This window comes from Chiloscyllium punctatum, chromosome 9 (assembly GCF_047496795.1).
Source record: "Chiloscyllium punctatum isolate Juve2018m chromosome 9, sChiPun1.3, whole genome shotgun sequence".
Lineage (NCBI taxonomy): Eukaryota > Metazoa > Chordata > Chondrichthyes > Orectolobiformes > Hemiscylliidae > Chiloscyllium > Chiloscyllium punctatum.
In genome coordinates, this window is record NC_092747.1 from 37,973,628 (window position 1) to 37,998,199 (window position 24,572).

Here is a 24,572-nt window from a genome sequence, read left to right on the forward strand (position 1 = left end):
GGCCCACTTGAGGTCTGAGCTGGACTCACTTGAGGTTCTGCACTGGGCCCACTCGAGGTTCCGGTACTGGGCCCACTCGAGGTCTGGGCTGGTCCCACTCGAGGTTCAGCACGAGGCCCACTTGAGGTCTCAGATTGGCCCACTCGAGATTCAGCACTGGGCCCACTGGCGGTTCCACACTGGGCCCTCTTGAGGTCTGGGCTGGACCCACTTGAGGTTCTGCACTGGGCCCACTGGAGTTCAGCACTGGGCCCACTTGAAGTCTGAGACATATTGAAAGTCTCTCTGCTGCTGTCAACAATTTAAGGCCTTATAATGGAAAAAATTATGCATAGCAATTTTTTTTAAACCATATGACATATTGGGCTTCAGTTCTTTGCAGCTCCTGACATTTGCATCATTTTGATAACGATACCAAATAGAGGTGCAAATTTGATTTATATCAATGATATATTGTAGTTGCTCTCCTGGCACAGGAAGAATTAACCAATGATCTTGCAAATTTCTGGTTACATCATAGAGCCTGAAAGCATTTTCCATTTACAGTTCTCTCAATTGATTATGTGACTATTCATTTAAAGAAGTGAAACTGCTTTATTTTAGGACAGTGCTGAAGTGTATAAAAATATTAATAATCCCATTTTAATAAGTGGAAATAGAGAAGAAGGCCATGACTGACTGATAAATTCAATAAGGCCAGGTACACAGTTTGTGTCAACCTCCAGGGTCACACCTGACCAGAACAGCATCCTGGCTGATGGTTGACACCAAAATCAAACAACAGGAGTCCATGTTGGGAAAACAAATCGAAAAGATCGGGGCCACCATTGGGACATTGGCTGCAAACAGAGCAGCGGGTGGGAGGGAGTAAGGGAGTCTTGCCTTGAAATAATCAGGTCCGTGGGGATAGGTAACCACAAACTTGCCACTTTGAAATCCATGGTGCCTGGTTTACGAGCACTTTGAGTGCCATTTTACTTCCAATTGCCTGTTGCCATTTTGCTGAGGACATTAGATTGTGTGCCTTTTAAGTGTGCCATCAGAAGTATTTTGTCTCTTGCTATAAAATGAAATACTATTTCATAAAGTGGCAATCCACACGATAGAAGACACCAAGGACTTGTTTATATTATACCCTTTAGCTGTTGTATAAGTGTTAGACCCAGGCTTATAGCTTTGATTCTGTTGAATTCTGTGCCGCAAGTATAACATGGTGTCCTGAAAAGTAATAAAGTTCCACTCGAATTTTATTGTTACCTCAGAAGGGAAACAATGTAGACATTGAATTCTTTACTTCAATTTTCAATCAAACAGCCTCAAATGAATTTGCTTAGCAAATAGAGGAAGTGGTAGATGCAGGTACATGTAAAAGGCATTTGAACAGTTACATGAATAGGAAAGGCTTAGAGGGATGTGGGCCAAATGCATGCAAGTGGGACTAGTTCAGTTTGGAAACCCTGGTCGGTATGAACGACTTGGACCGAAGGGTCTGTTTCTGTGCTGGATGATTCTATGTTAGCAAGATTGGAGTTATTAAAGGTTAAATGTTAATGTTAACAATGTCTCCAACTTGATTAGGGAATAAGAAGCAATGCAGCAGAGGCTTTTGTGGCTGTTTGAATGTAATACAGAAAGTTGATTCCAAAGAAGTAGTTTGTTGCATAGTTGATAATTCCAGCAGTTGCCATGAAGAATAAGAATGCCATCAAACGTTTTCCAAAAAAGAAACCAGGAAGGCTGTAAAAAATAAGTGACATAGACAAGAATTAAAGATTTAGAAAATCACTGTATATTTGTGCATAAATCACAGTTCATGAATAAAACTGCTCGTAGCACCATCTCTATTAAATAACCCTTTAGCAGGCAGGTACAGCAACTGATATTGGACTATTGTGTCAGTCCATATGACTTATCTGTTCAGTTAAAGAACATTTGTACAATGCCTACTTTATGCCAGTGAGCCTTGCCTGCAGCTAATGCGGATTGGGAAATAACTGGAGGGCTCCCACAATTTGCTGAGAGGCTACCCCCAAGGAACAGAAAACCATTGTCAGACAGTACACATTCATAAAATCATCGCTATTGAGTCCTACTCGTCCTCAGTCACCTCACACAAATCGAAGTCACTTCTTTGGAACGGCAAAGTACACATGCCTTATCCCCATCAGATCAAAGAATTAAAAACTACAATAAATTAGACAAAACTGCACATTTTCCTCCGAGGATCCCCATATCAAAGGCTGTATTGCCAACATACTGGCCCTGAATTTGTGTATTTCCATCTGCAGATCTCACATCATAAATCTAGAGAGAATTGCATCTTTGTAACAGTGACAAACATAATGTTTCCCTCCTCATCCTCGTGACTGCTCTGCAGGTGTACATATTGTTGATCAGATCATTCTCCTGCAATGCCTCCCTCTGTTGTTCAGCAAGACGAGACTGCTCCATTCATAACTAACTGATCATAGCCAGTGATTCATTTGCAATGGCTTCTCTCTATTCCTGCTCCTGCTTCATTAACTCTGTTGTTCCCCAGTGATCCATCCTTTGCCCCCTCTTCTTCCTCATCTACACATTGTCCATAGGCACCAACATACAAAGACATTGCAATAGTTTTCACACAAATGCTGACAATACCCAGTGCTTTCTCACGGTCACCTTTCCCACCCAACTCTCCAAGTCTTCATCTTATTTTCTTGCTTTAAGACATTTATTAAAAACTAGCTTTTTGACCAAACTTTTGGTCATTTCACCTCTGTATATACTTCCATATGTGACTCAATGTCTTACTTTGTTTATGTGTTCCTGTGAAGCACCCGGGTATGTTTCAGTACGTTAATTGTGAGTTTTTGTTGAATGTGACCGAAAAGCTGTAAATCCAAGGTCTGGATACATTGCATGCAGGCTCTTTCACTGTTTTCATGGACACAGCATCTGCCTGATGAGGCTCTATGACTGGGAGCCTGGGCCAAAGGCTGAAACTCCATAAATGTGCTTGTCCTGATATTAATACCTCAATCAGTTTCTAACATATTATTAGCTGAAATCTATCTGAATGCACCAGCCAGACCAATCAGATTCCACTTCTTGTTACTGTGGAGTTGGATTGGGGATGGGGGCTTGTCAGGAGGCTAAAGATGTTAATGGTTAGGCATTAGAACTTAGTTCCTGACATCTCGTACACTGTAAAAGATTAATTTCCAATGGTTCTTGTCCTTTCATAGTTCTAAATAATTCCATCATGTTACTCTATATCGAATGAACAAAGCAATAATTTTTCAAAGTTTCTTTTTATTTGTATTTCCTCAAAGCAGATAGGATCATGGCCAATCTGAGTTTACCCATTCGAAATATATTTCTTTATGAAAGACAATTTTCAGTCACCTTATTCAAGGAAGTGATGAGGTCTGATCAATTGCCCATTTTACATCTTGCCCATTGTATTTTCCAATTAATCAAATTGGTGATTCACCTTTGGCACCTCTATCATGACACTGTCGCCTGAATAAATTATCACTCAAGCATTTTCAAATCTAAAGTAGGGTTAACTATAAAACACAATGAATTAAATGTAGAAGACTATCTGGTAGTTTTTAAAGGAAGTGAAAACCACAATGTTCACTCTACTGATGTGGAAATAACACCATACATTCTGGCAGCTAGATGAAAGAGGAAATTGTTTCAAAATAAGATAAGAGTTACGGGACAATGTTGAGTCACTACTGTGTTGACTGCAAACTTGGAAGAATATGTACGCAACAGGATTGCAAAGTTTGTCTGATTTTTTTTGAATAAGCTGTCATAGTCATAGAGATGTACAGCACAGAAACAGACCCTTCGGTACAACTCGTCCATGCTGTCCAGATATCCTAATCTAATCTAATCCCATTTGCCAGCATGTGGCCCATATCCCTCTAAACCCTTCATATTCATGGACCCATTCAGTTGCCCCTTAGGTCCTTTTTAAATTTTTCCCCTCTAATCCTAAACCTATGCCCTCTAGTTCTGGACTCCCCCACCTCAAGGAAGAGACCTTGTCTATTGATCCGTGCCCCTCACAATTTTATAAACCTCTATAAGGTCACCCCTCAGCCTCCGATGCTCCAGGAAAACAGTCCCAGCCTATTCAGCCTCTCCTCATAGCTCAAATCCTTGTAAATATTTTCTGAACACTTTCAAGTTTCACAACATCTTTCCAATAGGAGGGAGACCAGAATTGCACATGATATTCCAACAGTGGCCTAACCAATGTCCTGTACAGCTGCAACATGACCTCCTAATTCCTGTACTCAATGCTCTATCAAATAAAGGAAAGCATACCAAATGCCTTCTTCACTATCCTATCTACCTTCAACTCCACTTTCAAGGAACTATGAATCTGCACTCCAAGGTCTCTTTGTTCAGCGATACTCCCCAGGACCTTACTATTAAGTGTATAAATCCTGTCCTGATTTGCCTTTCCAAAATGCAGCACCTTGCATTTATCTAAATTAAACTCCATCTGCCACTCCTCAGCCCATTGGCCCATCTGATCAAGACCCCATTGTATCTGAGATTACCTTCTTCATTGTCACCATACCTCCAATTTTGGTGTTATCTGCAAATGTACTAGCTATACCTCCTATATTCACATCCAAGTCATTTATATAAATGATGAAAAGCATTGAACCAAGCATCTATCCTTGTGAATCACCACTGGTCACAGGCCTCCAATCTGAAAAGCAACCCTCCATCACCACCCTCTGTCTTCTACCTTCAAGCCAATTCTGTATCCAAATGACTAATTTTCCCTGTATTCCATGAGATCTAACCTTGCTAACCAATCTACCACGAGGAACCTTGCCGAATGCCTTACTGAAGTCCACATAGATCACATCCACCGCTCTGCCCTCATCAATCCTCTTCATTGTTTCTTCAAAAAATTCAATCAAGTTCATGAGACATGATTTCCCATGCACAAAGCCTTGTTGACTATCCATAATCAGTCCTTGCTTTTCCAAATACATGTACATCCTGTCCCTCAGGATTTCGTCCAACAACTTGCCGACCATCGATGTCAGGCTCACCGGTCTATAATTCCCTGGCTTTTCCTTATCACCTTTCTTAAATACTGGTACGTTAGCCAACCTCCAGTCTTCCAGCACATTATCCGCGGCTATTGATACAAATGTCTCAGCAAGGGGCCCAGCAATCACTTCCATAAATTCCCACAGAGATTTAGGGTACACCTGATCAGGTCCTGGAGATTTATCCACTTTTATGTTTTTTTATGATATCCAGCATCTCCTCCTCTGTAATATGGACATTTTTCAAGATGTCACCATCTATTTCCCCACATTCTATATCTTCCATGTCCTTCTCCACAGTAAATAATGACGCAAAATACTCATTTAGTATCTCCGCCATCTCCTGTGCCTCCACATATAGGCTGCCTTGCTGATCTTTGAGGAGCTCTATTCTCTCCCTCGTTACCTTTTTGTCCTTAATATATTTATAAAATCTCTTTGGATTCTCTTTTACCCGAATTGGAAAGGTGAGTTGCAAGTGCTGAGTCAGTGTTCACAGGCAGTTCACTAAGCGAGTTGGTTGGATCGTTTTATCCAATATTATGCCCACCATAAACATTGACGTGAGATTACCTGGTGGTGGAGGCAGATGAGCTTTGTCAAGACAAAGATTTTTTTCCCCAAGAACTGGTTCGAGATCAACCTGAGCTGATATTAACAGTAAGTACTTTTTGATTTCACACCATCAACATCTGTACCTTCATCTAATTAGCTCAACAATTCATCACTTTTCTTTAAAGGTTTAATTGTTTCTAGCCTCGGGCGACTGTCTGTGTGGAGTTTGCACATTCTCCCCTTGTCTGAGTGGGTTTCTTCCGGGTGCTCCAGTTTCCTCCCACAGTCCAAAGATGTGCAGGTCAGGTGAATTGGCATGCCCGTAGTATTAGGTACTTTAGTCAGAGGGAAATGGGTCTGGGTGGGTTACTCTTTGGAGGGTCGGTGTGGACTTGTTGGGCCGAAGAGCCAGTTTCCACAATGTAGGGAATCTAATCATCTAATCTAATCTGGAATATTAATCACAAATGGCAAGACATCTCATGTCCACGATCAATGAGAGCTGAAGATACAGACTTATAATTTTTAAAATGCTTATAGAACAAAGAACTGTTACCTTTGACTGTTCTCTCCTAAATAACCCACAAAGTATTTGTGCCTCACCACCAAATACAACAATCCAGCGAAGGCTGCGGGAGCTAACAAAAGAGAAACACAGATCGACATTATTTAATGCAAAACAGAAAACCATGATGTTATAACCATAGTAGCCCAAAACTATGAGGGAATTTTGACATGGTCCACTTCAAGTTGTGTTTCCAACTATTCCCTGGGAAAACAGAGGTGCCAATTTGAAGAGTTGTGTACACTTTGGATATGAGCACGAAAGGTTTTTCCAGACCAATGCCAATAAACTGATTTTGCCAAGTCCCAACTGCCAGGTTACATTTAAAGGCCATGCTGTTACAGAAAGGTGAACAAGACAGAGAAGGTCTTAAATGAATGCCACTTTCATCTCATATTATTAGCTTCATTATACATTATCTAGAAGGCAAAGGTAATGAGTTCTGATTTGAGTCCTTATTATTGAAATGGGCCCATTGTAATTCCTTGACGTTTCAGAAAATTGACATCTGAAGTGAAGTCTCTCTCAGTTCAGGGGCATATGAAAACTTGTTGTATCTTGGGGCAAGTAAATGTACAAACTATTGTATTTCCAGAGTGGTTTGTCTAATGATTTGCTATAATTATGGTACTGAGCCACAGAAATTCTGGACAAATGACATAAACACAGGTTTTTTTAATCCAGTAGAGAACAAATGGCTCAGGAGAGAGGGGAGACCAAATCTACAAGGGAATTTCATCATGCTGGCAGAATCAGAGTTAAACACTGATAATGCCAGAAAGATGAAACAGTTAAATCTAGTTGGGTGAATTTGAAGGACATTATCTCTGGAGTCGGGCAGGGCTGTCTCTTCTTTGCCATAGGAGAAAGTGAGGACTGCAGATGCTGGAGATCAGAGCAAAATTCCTGAAGAAGGGCTCATGCCCGAAACATCGATTCTCCTGCTCCTTGGATGCTGCCTGACCTTCTGCGCTTTTCCAGCAACACATTTTCAGCTCTTCTTTACCATAAACAAGGTCAAACAGATACCGGGCATATGGGAGTGACGATCCCTCACTGTTGTGGGTCAAAACCTAACCATCATGTGCAAGGAATTCTTACTGTTGCTTTATGTCCTGCAGTCCTATCCCCAATTCCACACCTGTAACGTGGTGGTCACCTAAGCCATCTTACAATTGATTTGGAAATTGAAAACCAACACTATGCACAAGGTCATGATGTACAAAGAGGTGCAAAAACAAACCCAATGTGTCCTTTATTCCGACAGCCACCTTTTTTGTGGCTGGATTAGGTTATGCAGAAACCTCAAAAGCGTCACTAAGCACTGAGGTTTAGTCATCACAATGTCGTGAAGGCTAAATTGAGCTACATTGCCATAGAAGGTGCAGTGTACAATGTAAATGACTCGGGGAAAGGATTGTACAGGAAAACACCATTGACCACAAGTGCAATGGTCTGCATGTAACTTTCTGAAGGGCCTATGGAAAAGGAAAGTGTGAATCCTGTTGGATTATTCCCTAAACAAACTGTCAAATTCACTTGGAAGAATGCACCAATACCAGGATATTTAAGCAACCATTAAGATGTAGATTGTCTTGCATTGAGAAGAGCTCTCTGTCAGATCCAGTCAGAGTGCAAGCTGCTTCAGGCAGTTTTGCTGGGAAAGAAATTGCCATCCACTTCCTTCTTGATTGCACCATTGTAAAGCTGGTCCTTAAAGATACACAATGCTTTTTTTTAAAATCATGGTTCATTTGGAACACTCCTGTAATGTAGGACTTTGCACTCTACAATTATGACATTAAGCCACAGAAACTCTGGACAAATGATATAAACAGATTTTTTAATCCCCTTGAGGTACAGGGACACAGACTGAGACAAACATCAACAATCACTGGAGGACTATCAACTCAGTGAAAGATGCTGTTCGGTCTGTCCAAGACTTTCTAGTCTTCCAGTGTAAAAAGCTTTTGATGACCTGACACATTCCAAGGTCCAGCACTATGTGATAAGGCATATTCTCAGACTTTGCCAGGAACTGCAAAGGCTCAGTAAAGGCCACTGTCTCAGGCCCTCCTAAACATTGTATATCAAGGGGTTTGAATATATGTAAAACTCCTTGGGCTATATTCACCACAGAATGTTGAATGAGAACTATAAATTTACATTGTAAATATAACATGTAACGTCTGGTGTGGTGAGACATCTCATATTCTGTAATGAAATAAACTGACCTGCATGACACTTCATATTGCCAAATTTGAACTGTCATGTAACATACCTGTAAACATTTTATGAATGAACTGTACTTTTGGAAAAATACTGGTCTAAGATCAGCACCTCATACTATTGAAGTTATAAGATTTACAGTAAGATGATGAGCTGGACTTGTTATCGAAAGCTGTTTATTTGTTGGACTTATATCATAACAGATACAAGGATGGAGAGTTGGGGAAGGTGAAAACAATGACTGCAGATGCTGAAAATCAAATACTGGATTAGTGGTGCTGGAAGAGCACAGCAGTTCAGGCAGCATCCAACGAGCAGCGAAATCAACGTTTCGGGCAAAAGCCCTTCATCAGGAATAAAGGCAGTGAGCCTGCAGCGTGGAGAGATAAGCTAGAGGAGGGTGGGGGTGGGGAAAGAGTAGCATAGAGTACAATGGGTGAGTGGGGGAGGAGATGAAGGTGATAGGTCAAAGAGAAGAGGGTGGAGTGGATAGGTGGAAAAGAAGATAGGCAGGTCGGACAAGTCAAGGAGACAGTAAGTGAGCTGGAAGTTTGAAACTAGGATGAGGTGGGGGAAGGGGAAATGAGGAAGCTGTTGAAGTCCACATTGATGCCCTGGGGTTGAAGTGTTCCGAGGCGGAAGATGAGGCGTTCTTCCTCCAGGCATCTGGTGGTGAGGGAGCGGCGGTGAAGGAGGCCCAGGACCTCCATGTCCTCGGCAGAGTGGGAGGGGGAGTTGAAATGTTGGGCCACGGGGCGGTTTGGTTGATTGGTGCGGGTGTCTCAGAGATGTTCCCTAAAGCGCTCTGCTAGGAGGCGCCCAGTCTCCCCAATGTAGAGGAGACCACATCGGGAGCAACGGATACAATAAATGATATTGGTGGATGTGCAGGTGAAACTTTGATGGATGTGGAAGGCTCCTTTAGGGCCTTGGATAGAGGTGAGGGAGGAGGTGTGGGCACAGGTTTTACAGTTCCTGCGGTGGCAGGGGAAAGTGCCAGAATGGGATACAGTTCCTGCGGTGGCAGGGGAAAGTGGGAAGGTGTACTACCCGCAGCACTGATTTTTTTAATGGATCCAACTCAGTCTCAAAATGACCCAAATTATCGATAAAACACATCAGAAATATGCAAGTGAATATTAATTGAGAACGCTTAAATAAAATAATAAAAGATATGCAAGTTTTCATTTCACAAGCAAGTTCTTTAGATGTAAATTATATTAATGGTAACTTACCCTGACTACAGAAAAGTCCAGCAGTCCACAGTAAAGCAAGAAACGTGGGATAAACCTCAGCACAATTATGGCTAAAAACAAAACAACAAGTGTAATCAAAATTCACATCAATGTCCTTGCAATATTACAGGAGCATAGGAACAGGAGCAAACCATTCTGCTCTGAGCTCTTCCACAATTCAGAGAGGTAAGATTGATCTGTAACTTAACTCCATATGCTCGTCTAGCAATAATCTATGCATCTTAAATTTATAATTATTAATTGACTTGGCATCTACAGCTTTATATGGGAGAGAGTTCTTAACTTCTACTATTTGTATAAAGAAATGTTTCCTAATTTTCTCTTGCATTATCTGATTCCAATTTTAAGGTTAAAGTTAGGCCACCAGAAGAAAATGCTTATCAGCAGTTCCCCTATCAATTACTTTCAAAATCCCCCAAACCCTCAATTAAATCAGCCTGTAACCTCCAATACTCTTAGAAGTACAAGCCTACTTTATGCAGTCTTCATAATCCAGCCATTGGAGAATTGGCAAGTATTGATTCATTTTCACTGCACTTCATTAAGGCTCTATATAATCCATTCCAAGATGCATTGAAAGCAAACAAAATAGATGACTTGTTCAATACCCAACTCATTTAAGGAAGAAGATCTGACAATGTGTAACTCTCGTAGTGTACTATCAATGTAGATGGTAGCTCTCTGAAGTGAACTAGCCAGCCACTCAGTTATGTGCAACCACTACAAAGATTCAACACATAAACCACAGGGGTTCAAATGGAAGGAAGGCTAATTACTGTACTTCCTTCTCTTGAATCCCTACAGTGTAAGGGGAAGGCTATTAGGCCCATCAATTTCACACCAACCCTCCAAAGACCGTCCCACTCAGTCCCAGACCCCTACTGTATCCCCACATTTACAATGGCTAATCCATTTAGCCTACACATCCCTGAAAACTACAAACAATTTACCATGGCCAATCCACCTAACCAGCATGTCTTTGGACTGTAGGAGGAAACCAGACCACTCTGTGGAAACCCATGCAAACAACATGTAAACTCCATACAGACAGCCACCCATGGCTAGAATGGAACCTGAGTTCCTGGCACTGTAAGGCAGCAGTGCTAACCATTGAGCCATCCTGCCACCCATATAGCCTATCTAGGTAACTAACGAGTAGATAATAAAGGCTGACCTTGCAGCAGCCATGTGACAAGAAGGGATAATGAAAATGCGAAACATCCTTTGAAAGATTTGTTTAAAATATACATTATGCAGCCAAAGATGGAGAAGTGAAACAATGCTAAGGTTAATGAACAACTTAAAAATAAAGCCATGGGCATATGAAACCTTAATAAAAGCTTATTTGCATGCTGATATGACATGTTCAAATTCAAGGAAAGTTAATCTAATAAACTGTGACATTGAAATGAAATACACATATTGTAGATTCAAGTCTAAGGTGGAAAATTAGCCACATATATAAAAAGATCTAGCAGTGTGAAAATAAATCTGACTTTATCAGCAGCAGCAATTTGAGTTTTTATAATATTTTAATAACTTTTTTCACCTTGTTTCTCTTCTTGTACTGAATAAATGATTGTAAAACAACCTCAGATCACAGATACAGGAATCATGTTGAGTATGACAGATTGGGTGAGTTTTTCATTAAGGCCTTAGATCATTATTCATTTCCTGTAGTTTCCATTACTTTCATAGTAAGGTTTCATGTGAGCTACAGTTCATTTATTTTTTATTCATTCAAGAAATGCAGGCATCACTGACCAAGCCAGTATTTATCATCCATCTCTAACTGTCCTGGAGCAGGTGATGGTCAGCTACCTTGCTGAACCACTGTAGTCTTTGGGTTGTAGGTATATTCACAGAGCTTTTCGGAAGGGAGTTTATAAGACCATAGGAAATAGGAACAGGATTAGGTCATTCAGCTCATTGAGCCTGTTACACCATTCAATAGGATCATGGCTGATCTGATCACTTTCACTTTCTTGCCCTTTCCCCATAATCTTGATTTTCCCATTGATCAATAATCTACCTCAGCCTTGATCTTACACAAGAAGTCTGCTCCCACAGCTCCCTGTGACAAAGAGTTCTAAAGACTCAGAACCTTCTGAAAGAAGGAATTCCTCCTTACTCCAGTCTTAAACTGGTGCCCCTTTATTCTTAGACTATGCCCTCTGCTCTGAGAGTCTCCCATGACGGGAAACATCCTTTCAGATTTACATTGTCAAGCCTCTTAAGTATCCTATAAATCTCACTGCGATCACATTTCATTCTTCTAAACTCCAGTCTAGCAGCAAGGGCCATTTGATGGGGACAGTGTGAATCTTGGTGGTGCCAACTGCTTTAGACAATTATTTGACAACGGGGTGTAAATGAGAATTATAGCTTATTGTGTGTTGCATCTGATTGTACTAAAGTATCTGTGTCATCATGTTGTACCACGTTCACTGAAAGAGCTAAGAATGGAAAATTACAAGAAAAGAGCAGAATAGTACTGCAGAAATAGTTTGTGCATTTATGAACGGTAAAGAAGGAGAAATAGATTTCACATTTCAAGCACCCACACAGAGAACACGGTAATGAGCTGCAACAAGAAATAAACCGGAAATGGCATCATATGAGTTGAGACTTTAAACATATGAGTACAGCTTTATGTTAAGCAGGATGTTGCTCAAGAGGAAGTCCCTTTCTTCAAGTTTCTAGCTCATGTTCTGCATATGACAAGTTTTAGTCAGCTGCTTCCAAGATTGATGAGGTGAGTCTCTTTTTAGGCAAAATTCAGAATGGAAAACCACAATTCAATGCTGCCAATCCATGGTACTATACAAATATCAGGTAAAAAACTGAGGTGCACAGTCTGATTAAATCCCATTACATGGTCCTTGTTTAGGTGCTAAAAGCTTAATTGAAATACTTAATAATAAAGTTAAAAATCACACAACACCAGGTTATGGTCCAACAGGTTTATTTGGAAGCACTGGCTTTTGGAGCACTGCTCCTTCATCAGTTGGTTATGGAGTATAAGATCGTAAGACACAGAATTTATAGCAAAGATTTACAGTGTGATGTAACTGAAATGATATATTGAAACAGACATGTGAAAGAACTGAAACCAACATGGTCATTCTAAAAGATGAGAGACTTAACAAACAATCTTTTTCAATATGTCATTTCAGTTGCATCACACAGTCAACTTTTGCTAATAATTCTGTGCCTTACAATCTTGAACTCCACAACCACCTGATGAAGGAGCAGCACTCCAAAAGCTGGTGCTTCCAAATAAACCTGTTGGACTATTACCTTGTGTTGTGTGGTTTTTAATTTTGTACACCCCAGTCCAACATCGGCACCTTCAAATCTTAACTAATTAAGTTAGTGAACAGAGAAAATAGATGATTTTTGAGCTGATTGAATTGATATATATACAAGTTGGCAGAGGCATTAATTTCTAGAAAATCACCTATCACAATTAATTGCTTGGAACCTCATATACACCCCATTCTGGTAGAGACAGTCAGGGAACAGTAACATTGGAGGTTAATCTCTTGTCATAATTGCCTCACAATTTCACAATTTCTCTCAAGTAATGAAAACATGGAATAAATGGGGTCAAGCTCTTTCTTCAGAATAAATATTTTGAGTCATTTGAGTCAGTTTGGGTCGTCTATCGAGCAGCATGCTGGTACTACAGAAATAATTAGCATGTGTAACTTCTTGGCTAGAAAATGGTGTCTGACACATGACACTAAAAAGGAGACACACAAAAACATAAGGCTGAAAGCATAACATCATCTGGTATCCGTTCAAGTTGAATTGACTATTTTCATTGTTTAAAAATAAAGTGGAGAAACTGCACAAGAGACTAACAAGCGTACAGACTCTACCAATTTAATCTTAAATTGAAAACTGTATTGATATTAAAAATCACACAACACCAGGTTATAGTCCAACAGGTTTAATTGGAAGCACACTAGCTTTCGGAGCACTGCTCCTTCATCAGGTGGTAGTCCAACACTGGCATCTCCAAATCATGTATTGATATTTAAAGTGATAAAAACTTAGAATTTCAGTCAGGATGGTTCATGATCAGATTTGATGCACCAATACTTCAGTTGATTCATTATGCGATTTACTGATAAAATTATTAGACACCAAAATTTACATGTTTTTTTCAATTCCAACATTCTTTACATTTTACACAGCTGACATTGGTAGACCTAATTTTGCAATTGCACATTGCAGCTGGGAGAGATTACTGGTGATATCAGACCAGTTAGCTAAGTGCTTGATTTTAAGACTTATAAAACTTATAAGTCAGTGGGGGATCACTTTGGGGCAAGTGATCATAATTCTATTAGTTTTAAAATAGTGATGGAAAAGGATAGACCTGATCTCAAAGTTAAAGTTCTAAATTGGAGTAAGGGCAATGTTGATAGTATTAGGCAGGAACTTTCAAAAGTTGATTGCTTTACCTGTGAACTGCGTCCCCCAATGGTTGGAAAGCATGAGGCTTTCAAAAGTGAGATAATGAGAATTCAGAGACGTTCCTGTTAGTGCAAAGGGCAAGGCTGGTAGGTATAGGGAATGTTGGATGACTAGCGAAATTCAGGCTCTAGCCAAGAAAAAGAAGTAAGTATGTCAAGTATGGACGGCAGAAGTCGAGTGAATTCTCAGAAGAGTATAACGGCAGTAGGAATATACTTAAGAGGAGAACCAGGAGGGAAAAAAGGGGACATGAGTTAGCTTTGACAAATAGGATTAAGGAGAATCCAAAACGATTCTATAAATACATTCAGGGCAAATGAGTAACTATGGATAGAATAGGGTCCCTTAAAAATCAATGAGGCTGTTTATATATGGATCCACAGCAAATGAGTGAGATAATAAACAAATATTTTGTGTCTATACTACAGAAGAGGAAGTGCAGGAGTTCTTAAAATGCATAAGGGTGGATAAATCCCTGGGACTTTGTGGGAAGCCAGGGAAGTGATTACTGGACCCCTTGCTGAGATATTTCTATCATCAACAGCCACGGGTGAGGTGCTGGAAGACTGGAGAGTGGCTAATATGGTGCTATTATTTAGGAAATGTGGTAAGGAAAAGCCAGGAAACTATAGACCAGTGAGCCTGATGTCAGTGATGGATAAGTTGTTGGAGGGGATTCTGAGGGATAGGATTTACTTATATTTGGAAAAGCAAGGACTGATTGAAGATAGTCAGCATGGCTTTGTACATCAGAAATCATGCCTCACTGAGTTGATTGAGTTTTTTTGAAGACGTGACAAAGAATATTGATAAAGGCAGAGCAGTAGATGTTGTTTATATGGACTTCAGCAAAGTATTCCACATAGAGTCATACTGTTTAGCAAGATTACATTACAGGGGATCCAGAAAGAGCTAACCAATTGAATACAAAATTGGCTTGAAAGTAGGAGACAGGGGGGTGATGGTGCAAGGTTGTTTTTGGACTGGAGGCCTGTGGATGCTGCAAGGATCGGTGCTAGGTCCACTCCTTTTTGTCATTTATAAAAATAATTTATATGTGAATATATGAGGTATGGTTAGTAAGTTTGCAGATATCACCAAAATTGGTGATGTAGTGACAGTGAAGAAGGCTACCTCAGAGTACAATTGGACCATGATCAGATGGACCAATGGGTAGAGATGGGACAGATGAAATTTAATTTAGATAAATTTGAGGTGTTGCATTTTGGTTAGGCAAACCAGGGCAGGACCTACGCAGTTAATAGTACAGCCCTGGGGAGTTTTGCTGAACAAAGAATTTTAGGGGTGCAGGTGCATAGTTCCTTAAAAGTGGAGTTTAGGTAGACAGGGTGGTGAAGAAGGTATTTGGTACACTTGCCTTTATTAATCAATGCATTGGGTTTTGGAGTTGGGGCATCATGCTGTGGCTGTACAGGAGATTGGTTAGGCCAGTTTTAGAATACTGTGTTCAATTCTGGTTTCCCCGCAGTTGGAAGGCTGTTGTTAAAAATTGAAAGGGTTCTGTAAAGATTTACAAGGAAGTTGCTGGAATTAGAACATTTGAGCTATAGGGAAAGGCTGAAAAGGCCAGGGCTTTTATCTGTGAGTGTTGAAGGCTGAGGGGTCAACTTATAGAGGTCTATAAAATCATGAGGGGCATGGATAGGGTGAATAGGCAAGGTCTTTTGCCTAGGGTGGGGAGTCTAAACCTATAGATCATAGGTTTAGGGTAAGAGGGGCAAGATTTAAAAGGGATCTGAGAGTCAACTTTTTCATGCAGACAGTGGTGCGTATATGGAACCAGCTGCCAGAGGAAGTGGTAAAGGCTAGGACAATTACAACATTTAAAAAGGTATATGGATAGGTGCATGAATATGAAGGGTTTAGAGTCATGGACTCACGCAGCATGGGAACAGATCCTTTCGTCCAACCAGTCCATATTGGTCATCATTCCAGACTAAAGTAGATCCACCTGCATGCACTTTGCCCATATCCCTCTAAACAATTTTTATTCACGTATTTATCTAAATGTCTTTTAAACATTGTAATTGTACCCACAGCCACTACTTCCTCTGGAAGTTCATTCTACACACGAATCACTCAGTGTAAAAACGTTTCCCCTTGTCTATTTTAAGTCTTTCTCCTCTCATCTTAAAAATATGTCCTCTAGTCTTGAAATCCTCCACCCTAGGAAAAAGACACCTGCTTTCACTATATCTGTACATTTAATTTTTTATAAACCTCTATAAGGTCACCCCTCAACTCTCTATGCTCGAGTGAAAAAAAGTCTCTGTCTGTCCAGCCTCTCCTTATAATTAAAATTCTTCATTCCTGGATACATCCTGGTAAATCTCTTTTGAATTCTCTCCAGCTTAATAATATCCTTCCTGTAACAGGGCAACCAGATTAGATTAGATTAGATTTTCTACAGTGTGGAAACAGGCCCTTCAGCCCAACAAGTCCACACTGACCTTCCGAAGAATAACCCACCCAAAGTCACTTCCTACATTTACCTCTGACTAATGCACCTACCACTATTGGCAATTTAGCATGGCCAATTCACCTGACCTACACATCTTTTGGAATGAGGGAGGAAACTGGAGCACCCGGAGGAAACCCATACAAACACGGGGAGGATGTGCAAACTCCACACACAGTCGCCCAAGGCTAGGATCGAACCCAGGTCCTTTGCACTGTGAGGCAGCAGTGCTAATCTGGACACGATACTCCAGAAGAGACTTCACCAAGTCCTGTACAAGCTCAGCGTAAATCCTAATTCCTATACTCAAAGGTCTGAGCAATAAGGGCAAGCATGCTGAATACCTTCCTAACCACTCTATCTATATGTGATGTAAACTTCAAAGAATTATGTACCTTTACCCCTAGATCTCTCTGTTCTAAAACAATGCCCAAGGTCCTTCTTTTAATTGTATAAATCTTGTCCCTGTTTGTTTTACCAAAATCTAATAGATCACATTTTGCAAATTAAACTCAATTTGCCATTCATCAGCCCATTACCTCAATTGATCAAGATCTCTTTGTAATCTTAAATAACCTTCGTCACTGTCATGGGGGATACAGACCAAATTTTGACAAATGGGAGTAGGTCAGATTAGGAAGTCTGGTTGATGTGGATGATTTGGACCGAAGGGTCTGTTTCCTTGCTGTATAACTCTATGACTCTATGACATCATGAAGCATTATTAAGCATCACACTGGGACACTCTGCGATAGCCTGTTTCACTTCACTGTTAGTTTGGCTTACTCTACCAAATGAGATAGTTACTTTATAGCCTAGGATTGTTTCTCTTTAAATTGTTTGATTGAAGTCCAATATCAAAATAACCTTTCCCATTTCCCTCCTTCTTTAACTTATTGTAATGTGGCAGCAAGTATATTCAAAACTTCAAAGGCAATCTTGCAACAAAAAAATACACCTCTTTCATGCGTTTTGATTTAAATAGGAGTCAGTTAACGTGCTGTTCAGAGAGATCTGGGTGTTCTTGTCCACCAGTCAATGAAGGCAAGCATGCAGGTACAGCAGGTCGTGAAGAAGGCTAATAGTATGCTGGCCTTCATAACAAGAGGGATTGAGTTTAGAAGCAAAGAGGTGCTTCTGCAGCTGCACAGGGCCCTGGTGAGACCACACCTGGAGTACTGTGTACAGTTCTGGTCTCCAAATTTGAGGAAAGACATTCTGGCTATTGAGGGAGTGCAGCGTAGGTTCACGAGGTCAATTCCTGGAATGGCAGGATTGCCTTACACGGAAAGACTGAAGCAACTGGGCTTGTATACCCTTGAGTTTAGAAGACTGAGAGGGGATCTGATTGAAACGTATAGGATTATGAAAGGATTGGACACTCTGGCAGGAGGAAACATATTTCCGCTGATGGGGGAGTGCCGAACCAGAGGACACAACTTAAAAATACGGGGTAGACCATTTAGGACAGAGATGAGGAGAAACTACTTCACCCAGAGAGTGGTGGCTGTGTGGAATGCTCTGCCCCAGAGGGCAGTGGAGGCCCAGTCTCTGGATTCATTTAAGAAAGAATTGGATAGAGCTCCTAAAGATAGTGGAGTCAAGGGTTATGGAGATAAGGCTGGAACAGGATACTGATTGGGAATGATCAGCCATGATCATATTGAATGGCGGTGCAGGCTCGAAGGGCTGAATGGCCTACTCCTGCATCTATTGTCTATTGTCTATTGTCTATTGTCTATTTGAAGCATGCCAGGTAAAAATTAGTTTCCTCAGTTTATTCTTCGAAGCGACTTGGATGCTGCCTGAACTGCTGTGCTCTTCCAGCACCACTAATCCAGAATCTGGTTTCCAGCATCTGCAGTCATTGTTTTTACCTCAGTTTATTCTTGCACATATGAGGGATTTTCAACCAGAAGGTGGTGGGAATCTTAAACTGATTGTCTCTTCAGGTGATACAGACAGAAATCTCATTACATTTAAGAAGTGTTTAGAGGTACACTTGCAATGCCAAGGCATCCAAGGCTATGGGCCAAGTGTTGGAAAAAGGGGGTTAGATAGTAGGGGTGTATCGGAGAATTGAACCCAGTTGATCAGAGACCACAAACAAGGATCGTAGTGAAATGACAAGCAGTTTATTAAACAAAGTAATATTGTGGAAGAGACATTAACCAGGCTGAAACAGAACTGATCTCCTACACAAATGGCCAAATGCTGTGTTCCCTAAACAGAAAGTACAGGCATGCTTTCCAACACAAAGGTGATAGTTGTAAAGCAGTTACAGTACAATGGTGAAAATTGTAAAGAGATTGAAACAAGAATAAACTGAGTGGAAGTTAATCAAACGTCTGGCAGTAGCAATTCTTTTGTAATTGGCACAGGAGATTCCAGCCATCTTTGTGAGTGGGTGAGAATGTCTTCTCGGGGATTCCTCACTGTATTTCTCATCTGCACGAATATGTGTGTCCATTGTGGCATTCAGGTGTGTCCATTGTGTTCCTCCTGTGGGCAAAGTCTTCCAGGGTCTTTTGGTCTGTCTCTTTGTTTATGCGGTATCGGTTTCAGTGGGAAAGGAGCCTGCCCTTAGGGTGTTGGGACTGCAGTGCTAATCTGGGCTGGGAGCTGATTGTGAAAGCTGTTTTAGGAAGTGTATTCTCTGGTCTGGGAGTGGCTTGGCCATGTCTGTTTTTTATGTTAGCCTGTTTGGCCAAGATTGGGGCAGTCTGGGTAATTTTTGTATGTGTTGGCAGGTTTGATTTCTGTGTTTTACAAGCCAGCTTCTGTGTTTTTTATGTGGCCATGCTGTGGGTGAGCAGGGTGGCTGATCACTGGATGGTTGTTATTGAATAACACAGTCTTGATGAGCTAATTGGCTTTTTTCCATGTTATAGATCTCTGTGACTATGACTCATTCCTGTAACATTGAGCTTGCCACAGAAGAGGTCAATATCTACATTTCTTGTCTGAATTAATAAGAGTTGGTTTTCAAAGAATAATTTGTGGAAGTTACTCAATAGATGTAGGAGAAGGAAGCTCACAAGAGTTTTAAAGTTATTTTCTTGGAAAATAATTGGCTTATATCCAATAATTAATTGCATAAGAAAAGTTAACAGATAAAGTTTTAATGCCTTTTATTTCAAGGGATGAAATTCCTGGTATATTATTCTGTGACTTACAGCATTATGCACCCAAAACAGACCAAACCTTTGCAAAAGGTCACAGAATTTTGAGCACATTACATTCAGTGATGTTCCACCCTTTTTTTGTGCTGGATTACAACACAACAGTGCTCAAAGCAAGCCTCACCTACAAATCTACATCTGCCCCAAATTGAATCATACACCATTGTGAATGCTTGCTAATGGTATCTTCTGGCAGATTTTCAAAGGCTGTTTATAGCATCCCTGCACTGTGCAAAGAGGCCATTCAGCCCATTGAGTCTGCACAGACCTTCCAAACAGCATCCCCACCCAATGCCCCATCGCTATAACCCAACATTAAGCACAGCTAATCCACCTAGCCTGCATATCCCTGGACACTACGGGCAATTTAGAATGGCCAATACACCTAATCTACACATCTTTAGACTGTGGGAGGAAACCAGATCACCTGGAGGAAACACACACAGACACTGGAAGAATGTGCAAACTTCACACAGACAGTTGCTTGAAGGTGGAATCGAACCCAGGTCCCTGGCACTGTGAGGTAGCAGTGCCAACCACTGTGCTACCATACCATCCCTGTTAACATTAAACTGGCTCTTTTGGATTCAAGGACTGTAAAGGATGTGTTTTAAAAGTGTTTGAATATAATTTTATTTTGTTTTGCTGAGAAACTGACTACTTTAGGCCAATGGAACTAACAAATCATTCTCTATGGGATTTTTGAAATAACTGGTATGGTATTCTGTTTATCAATCAACCCTGAGTTCACTGACCTACACTGCCTCCTGATTAAGAAGAAATTCTCATTCTTGTTTTCAAAGCCGTCCACGGGCTCTTCACCCAAAACCATCACAACATCTAACTCTGGTCCTGCAATGCTCTGGACATCTGTACTCCTTCAATTTTGGCCTCTTGGCTTTCCCTAGTTCACATCACCCCACCTTCCACTTTGTGTTTTTTTTTAAAACTCTTCCTTCAACCTCTGTATATCTGTTTTCTCTTTTTAGACACCAATTAAGACCTACCTCTTTTCAGTTTGGAGGTTCGGTAATATGTTTCATTGTGAATTACTTCTGTGAAACAGTTACGGGTGTTTCATTACATTAAAGATGATAAATAATGACAAGTTGTGTGGTCTCACTAAGATGCTCAAAAGTTCTGTGGTATTTCTGCCAAATTCCTGAAACGCCGGTTGGGTTAGTCTCAGTCAATTACACTGTCCCTAAATCCGATTCCAAACATTCATTGCGCTTTTTAGTAAAGTAAACTAAGATACTTTGAACCTTTTTTTAACGGATTTACAATTGTCTGCAGTTAATTTAAAGTCATAATCTAGGTGTAGTTTATCTGTCTTTGGTTTCTTGTTTAATCCCTTCTTTACAATGAACTAGAACTGGAAACAGTTCCAGGCCACCAAAATGAAAATGCTGCTTAATAATATTTCAGATATGAATGTGTATGGCTTGTAATCAGTGTCATTTGCAACGCTGTCTAACTCCTAAGAAACGTCATGAACTAAAAAAAAATTTCCCTTCTGCTTGAATCAATTGACTGTTTTCCCATTAGGATTAATTGAACGATATTCAATGGGTGTTCTTTGATCCTGGTACAACCGGCTACTGTTGTGAAGTAGTTATAATTAATCTCTGGTACTGTGAAGGTCATCTTTCTAAAGTGCCTGAAAACTGATCTTATTTAATTCGTACCTCGATGTTGATTTTAAAGCAGTCTTATTATTTTGAATCATGTACGGGGGGCGGGGGAGGGAAGAGCATTACCAACATAAATTGTTTGTAGAAAACATCGGCTTACCTTGCTATTTTGACCCTGTCGAAGGCGCTGTGTGTGGGACGCTTCTGCAGGGACTCATTCTGGACTGTGTACGCGAAAAATACTGCAACAGGAGAAAACAGATAATTCCCATCACGTGAATGAACAGCAAACTCCGTGCAAACTGGTTGCATGGGAAGCAGATCTCTTACCATTCTGAAGAGCACTGAGCAGAGTGACAGTACCCAGAAAGATCACATTGTCCAGAATCTCTATATCCATGCTGCCGGGCTCACTATGCTTCGTGCTCCTGTCAGGGGAGATCGTACCAACAAAATGAAACGTCCCGTACTTTATCTCGCAATCGGTCCAACTTCCGATCTTTCTTTTGCATTGCACGTAGCGGAAGAATGTTGATCTAACCTTGAAGCCCGGGGGTGGGGTGGATGGGGCAAGCGATATATGTCATTCATATTTGCCCTCGGTCCAAGCGGCGGTTGTGTCACTGGAGTTTGGTGGGAAAGGCGAATCAGTGAAGTCCATAGCAGGGAGTTAATATAGAATACACAATTTCAGTAAGAAATGATTGCATAATTGTCAGGGTAGAGTGAGAGGTTTAGGAAGGACAGTTTGGGACATCGCCTTTATTCCTGCTCTTTGAATGCTCTATCCGGTTAATACCGGACCCCTGTTCTTTCGCCAGAGCATAGCAGCTGTTTTTTTCTCATGTCCTAGGAATATAGATTAAAAGATAAGACAGTACAGAGATTAAAAGATAAGACAGTACAGAAGCATTTAAGGAAAATTCAAACTCTTAATAACAGGTTCTTCCATTGAGAAAAAAAAAGACTGGACCAGGGTAGGGGCTAGGAATGCTGCTGTGAGTAACTCACCTCCTGACCCCACCGAAGACTGTCTAGAGTGTGTTGCTGGAAAAGCACAGCAGGTCAGGCAGCATACCAGGAGAAGGGGAATCTACGTTTCAAACATAAGCCCTTCATCAGGAAGGATGCTCTTTCCTGATGAAGGGCTTATGCGCGAAACGTGGACTCTCCTGCTCCCCAGATGCTGCCTGACCTGCTGTGCTTTTCCAGCACTACTCTCTGGACTCTGATCTCCAGCATCTGCAGTCCTCACTTTCTCAACCACTAAGCATACCCACCACCCACAATGCATAAGTCAGGAGTGTGATGGAATATACTCTACAATTGCCTGGATGGGTGGAGCCCCAACAACACTAAAGAAGCTTGATACCATCCAGGGCAAAGCAGCCCTCTTGATTGGCATCACATTTGCTGGTTCCATCACTGATGCTCATTCGCAGCGGTGTGTACCACTTACAAGATGTGCTGCAGAAATTTACCAAAGATTTTTCGACGGCGCCATCTGAATTCACGACCACTACCACATAGAAGGGCATGGGCAGCAGCAATGCAGGAACACCCACCACCTGCAAATCACACCCTCGCCCCCAAGCTGCTCACCATCTGGATTTGGAAATATATCACTATTCTCTCAGCGTCAAAATCCTGGAGCTCCCAACAGCATTGTGGATCTACATACAGCACATGGACTGCAGCAGTTCAAGAAGGCAGCTCACCACTACCTTCTCTAGGGCAACAAGGGTGGGCAATAAATGCTGGCCAGCCAACGACCCCATGTCCCATGTGAATCACAAAGAAGTACAGTTGGCAGAAACAAACAGCGATTGGGAAATGTTGGCCTTATTGCAAGGTAAAAGTAAAAGTAGGGAGGTCCTGCTCCAACTGTATAGGCAACCATTGATGACAGCATAGCTGGGGTACTACGTGTAGTATTGGTCTCCTTATTTTACTTGCACTGGAAGAAGTTTAGAGGAGGTTCACTAGCTGATTCTTGGGATGAGGGGCTGGTTTACGATAAGAGGTTGAGCAGGTTGAGTCTATACTCTTGGGTGTTTAGAAGAACAAGATGTGATATTAATTGCAACAATAAGATTCTGAGTGGTGTGACAGAGTGGCTGTTTTCCTCAGGGAGAATCTTGAACTAAGAGGCACAGTTTAAAAATAAGGGCTCTCACACTTCAGACTGTGATGCAAATAAACTCCTGCCTTCGGAGCATTGTTAGCCTGCTAACAGAAACAATTTCTGCTTATTTTACATACCCCAATTATGACTGATTAATCCCATAGTGGCCAAACTTAGTTTGTATATTCTGAAACAGATTAGAGTCGTTGTTATTGTTTAGTCCTGATCAGAATCTAATATGGAAATCCAATAGATGTCTCATACAGTTAAAGTGGTTTAACAGGCTTTGCAATTATCCTTCCTCTTGCTCCAGTATAAGGAAGAGCACGGGGAAATGACCTCTCTCAACATAAACTCCAATCATCACTTGATTGACACCACACCCATACACTTCTTCCACCATTGATGCTCAGTAGCAGTAGTCTGTATCTTCTATTCATCTAGGCTCCTTCTAAGCTCACAACCATTGCTATCTAGAAGGATAAGGACCCTGGGTACATAGGAATGTCACTATTTGCAAGTTGAGTCCAACATCACTTTCCACTCACACTTGGAAATATGTTGCTGTTCCTCAGTGTTATTTGGGTCAAAATCCTGGAATTTCCTCCTTAATGGCATTGTGGGGCTAGTATACCCAAGTGAGCTGCAGCTGTTTACCATCACCTCCTTCAAGGCCACTAGGGATGGGCAATAAATGCCACTTGCCATGAATGAATAACAGAACTGTTTTGCCCTAGCCCCAGCTTTCTGGAGATGTGTTTTCTGTGGTGGCTTACTTCATACCTCTGAAACCAGATTTCCATATTCTACCGCATCATCATGAACATTACCGTTGAAGCCATGTTATGAATAAAATGAGCACAAGGAGGAAGGAACGGCAATGGAACACCAGGCAGTGTGGCTTATGAAATCCTCGTTGTAAAGCTCTCTGCAATAACCAAATAAAATGTACCTCTCTCGTCACCTTGCCTGCTTGGTAGTATTGTCTAGAGA

The 24,572-nt window shown here is 41.1% G+C and overlaps 1 protein-coding gene across 1 annotated transcript; it reads right to left on the bottom strand.

The window, feature by feature from the left end:
* Positions 1-1,229: 1,229 nt before the first annotated feature.
* alox5ap (arachidonate 5-lipoxygenase-activating protein) lies at positions 1,230-21,962 on the bottom strand. Its single transcript, XM_072576607.1, has 5 exons — positions 21,785-21,962; positions 21,615-21,696; positions 9,654-9,724; positions 6,181-6,262; positions 1,230-1,737 (listed from the first exon to the last, which is right to left on the bottom strand). The coding sequence occupies exons 1-5, from the start codon at positions 21,852-21,854 to the stop codon at positions 1,575-1,577; spliced, it is 468 nt and encodes a 155-aa protein (XP_072432708.1). The 5' UTR covers positions 21,855-21,962; the 3' UTR covers positions 1,230-1,574.
* Between the last annotated feature and the right edge of the window lie 2,610 nt (positions 21,963-24,572).

Excerpts from the sequence above, each read along its gene's own strand:
- alox5ap (XM_072576607.1), bottom strand. The coding sequence starts at position 21,854 with ATGGATATAGAGATTCTGGACAATGTGATCTTTCTGGGTACTGTCACT. Across the intron at positions 21,697-21,784 it reads GCTCAGTGCTCTTCAGAATG|TATTTTTCGCGTACACAGTC; the intron begins GTAAGAGATCTG and ends CTCCTGTTGCAG. Across the intron at positions 1,738-6,180 it reads TTAGGAGAGAACAGTCAAAG|CCTTCCTGGTTTCTTTTTTG; the intron begins GTAACAGTTCTT and ends TATTTTTTACAG.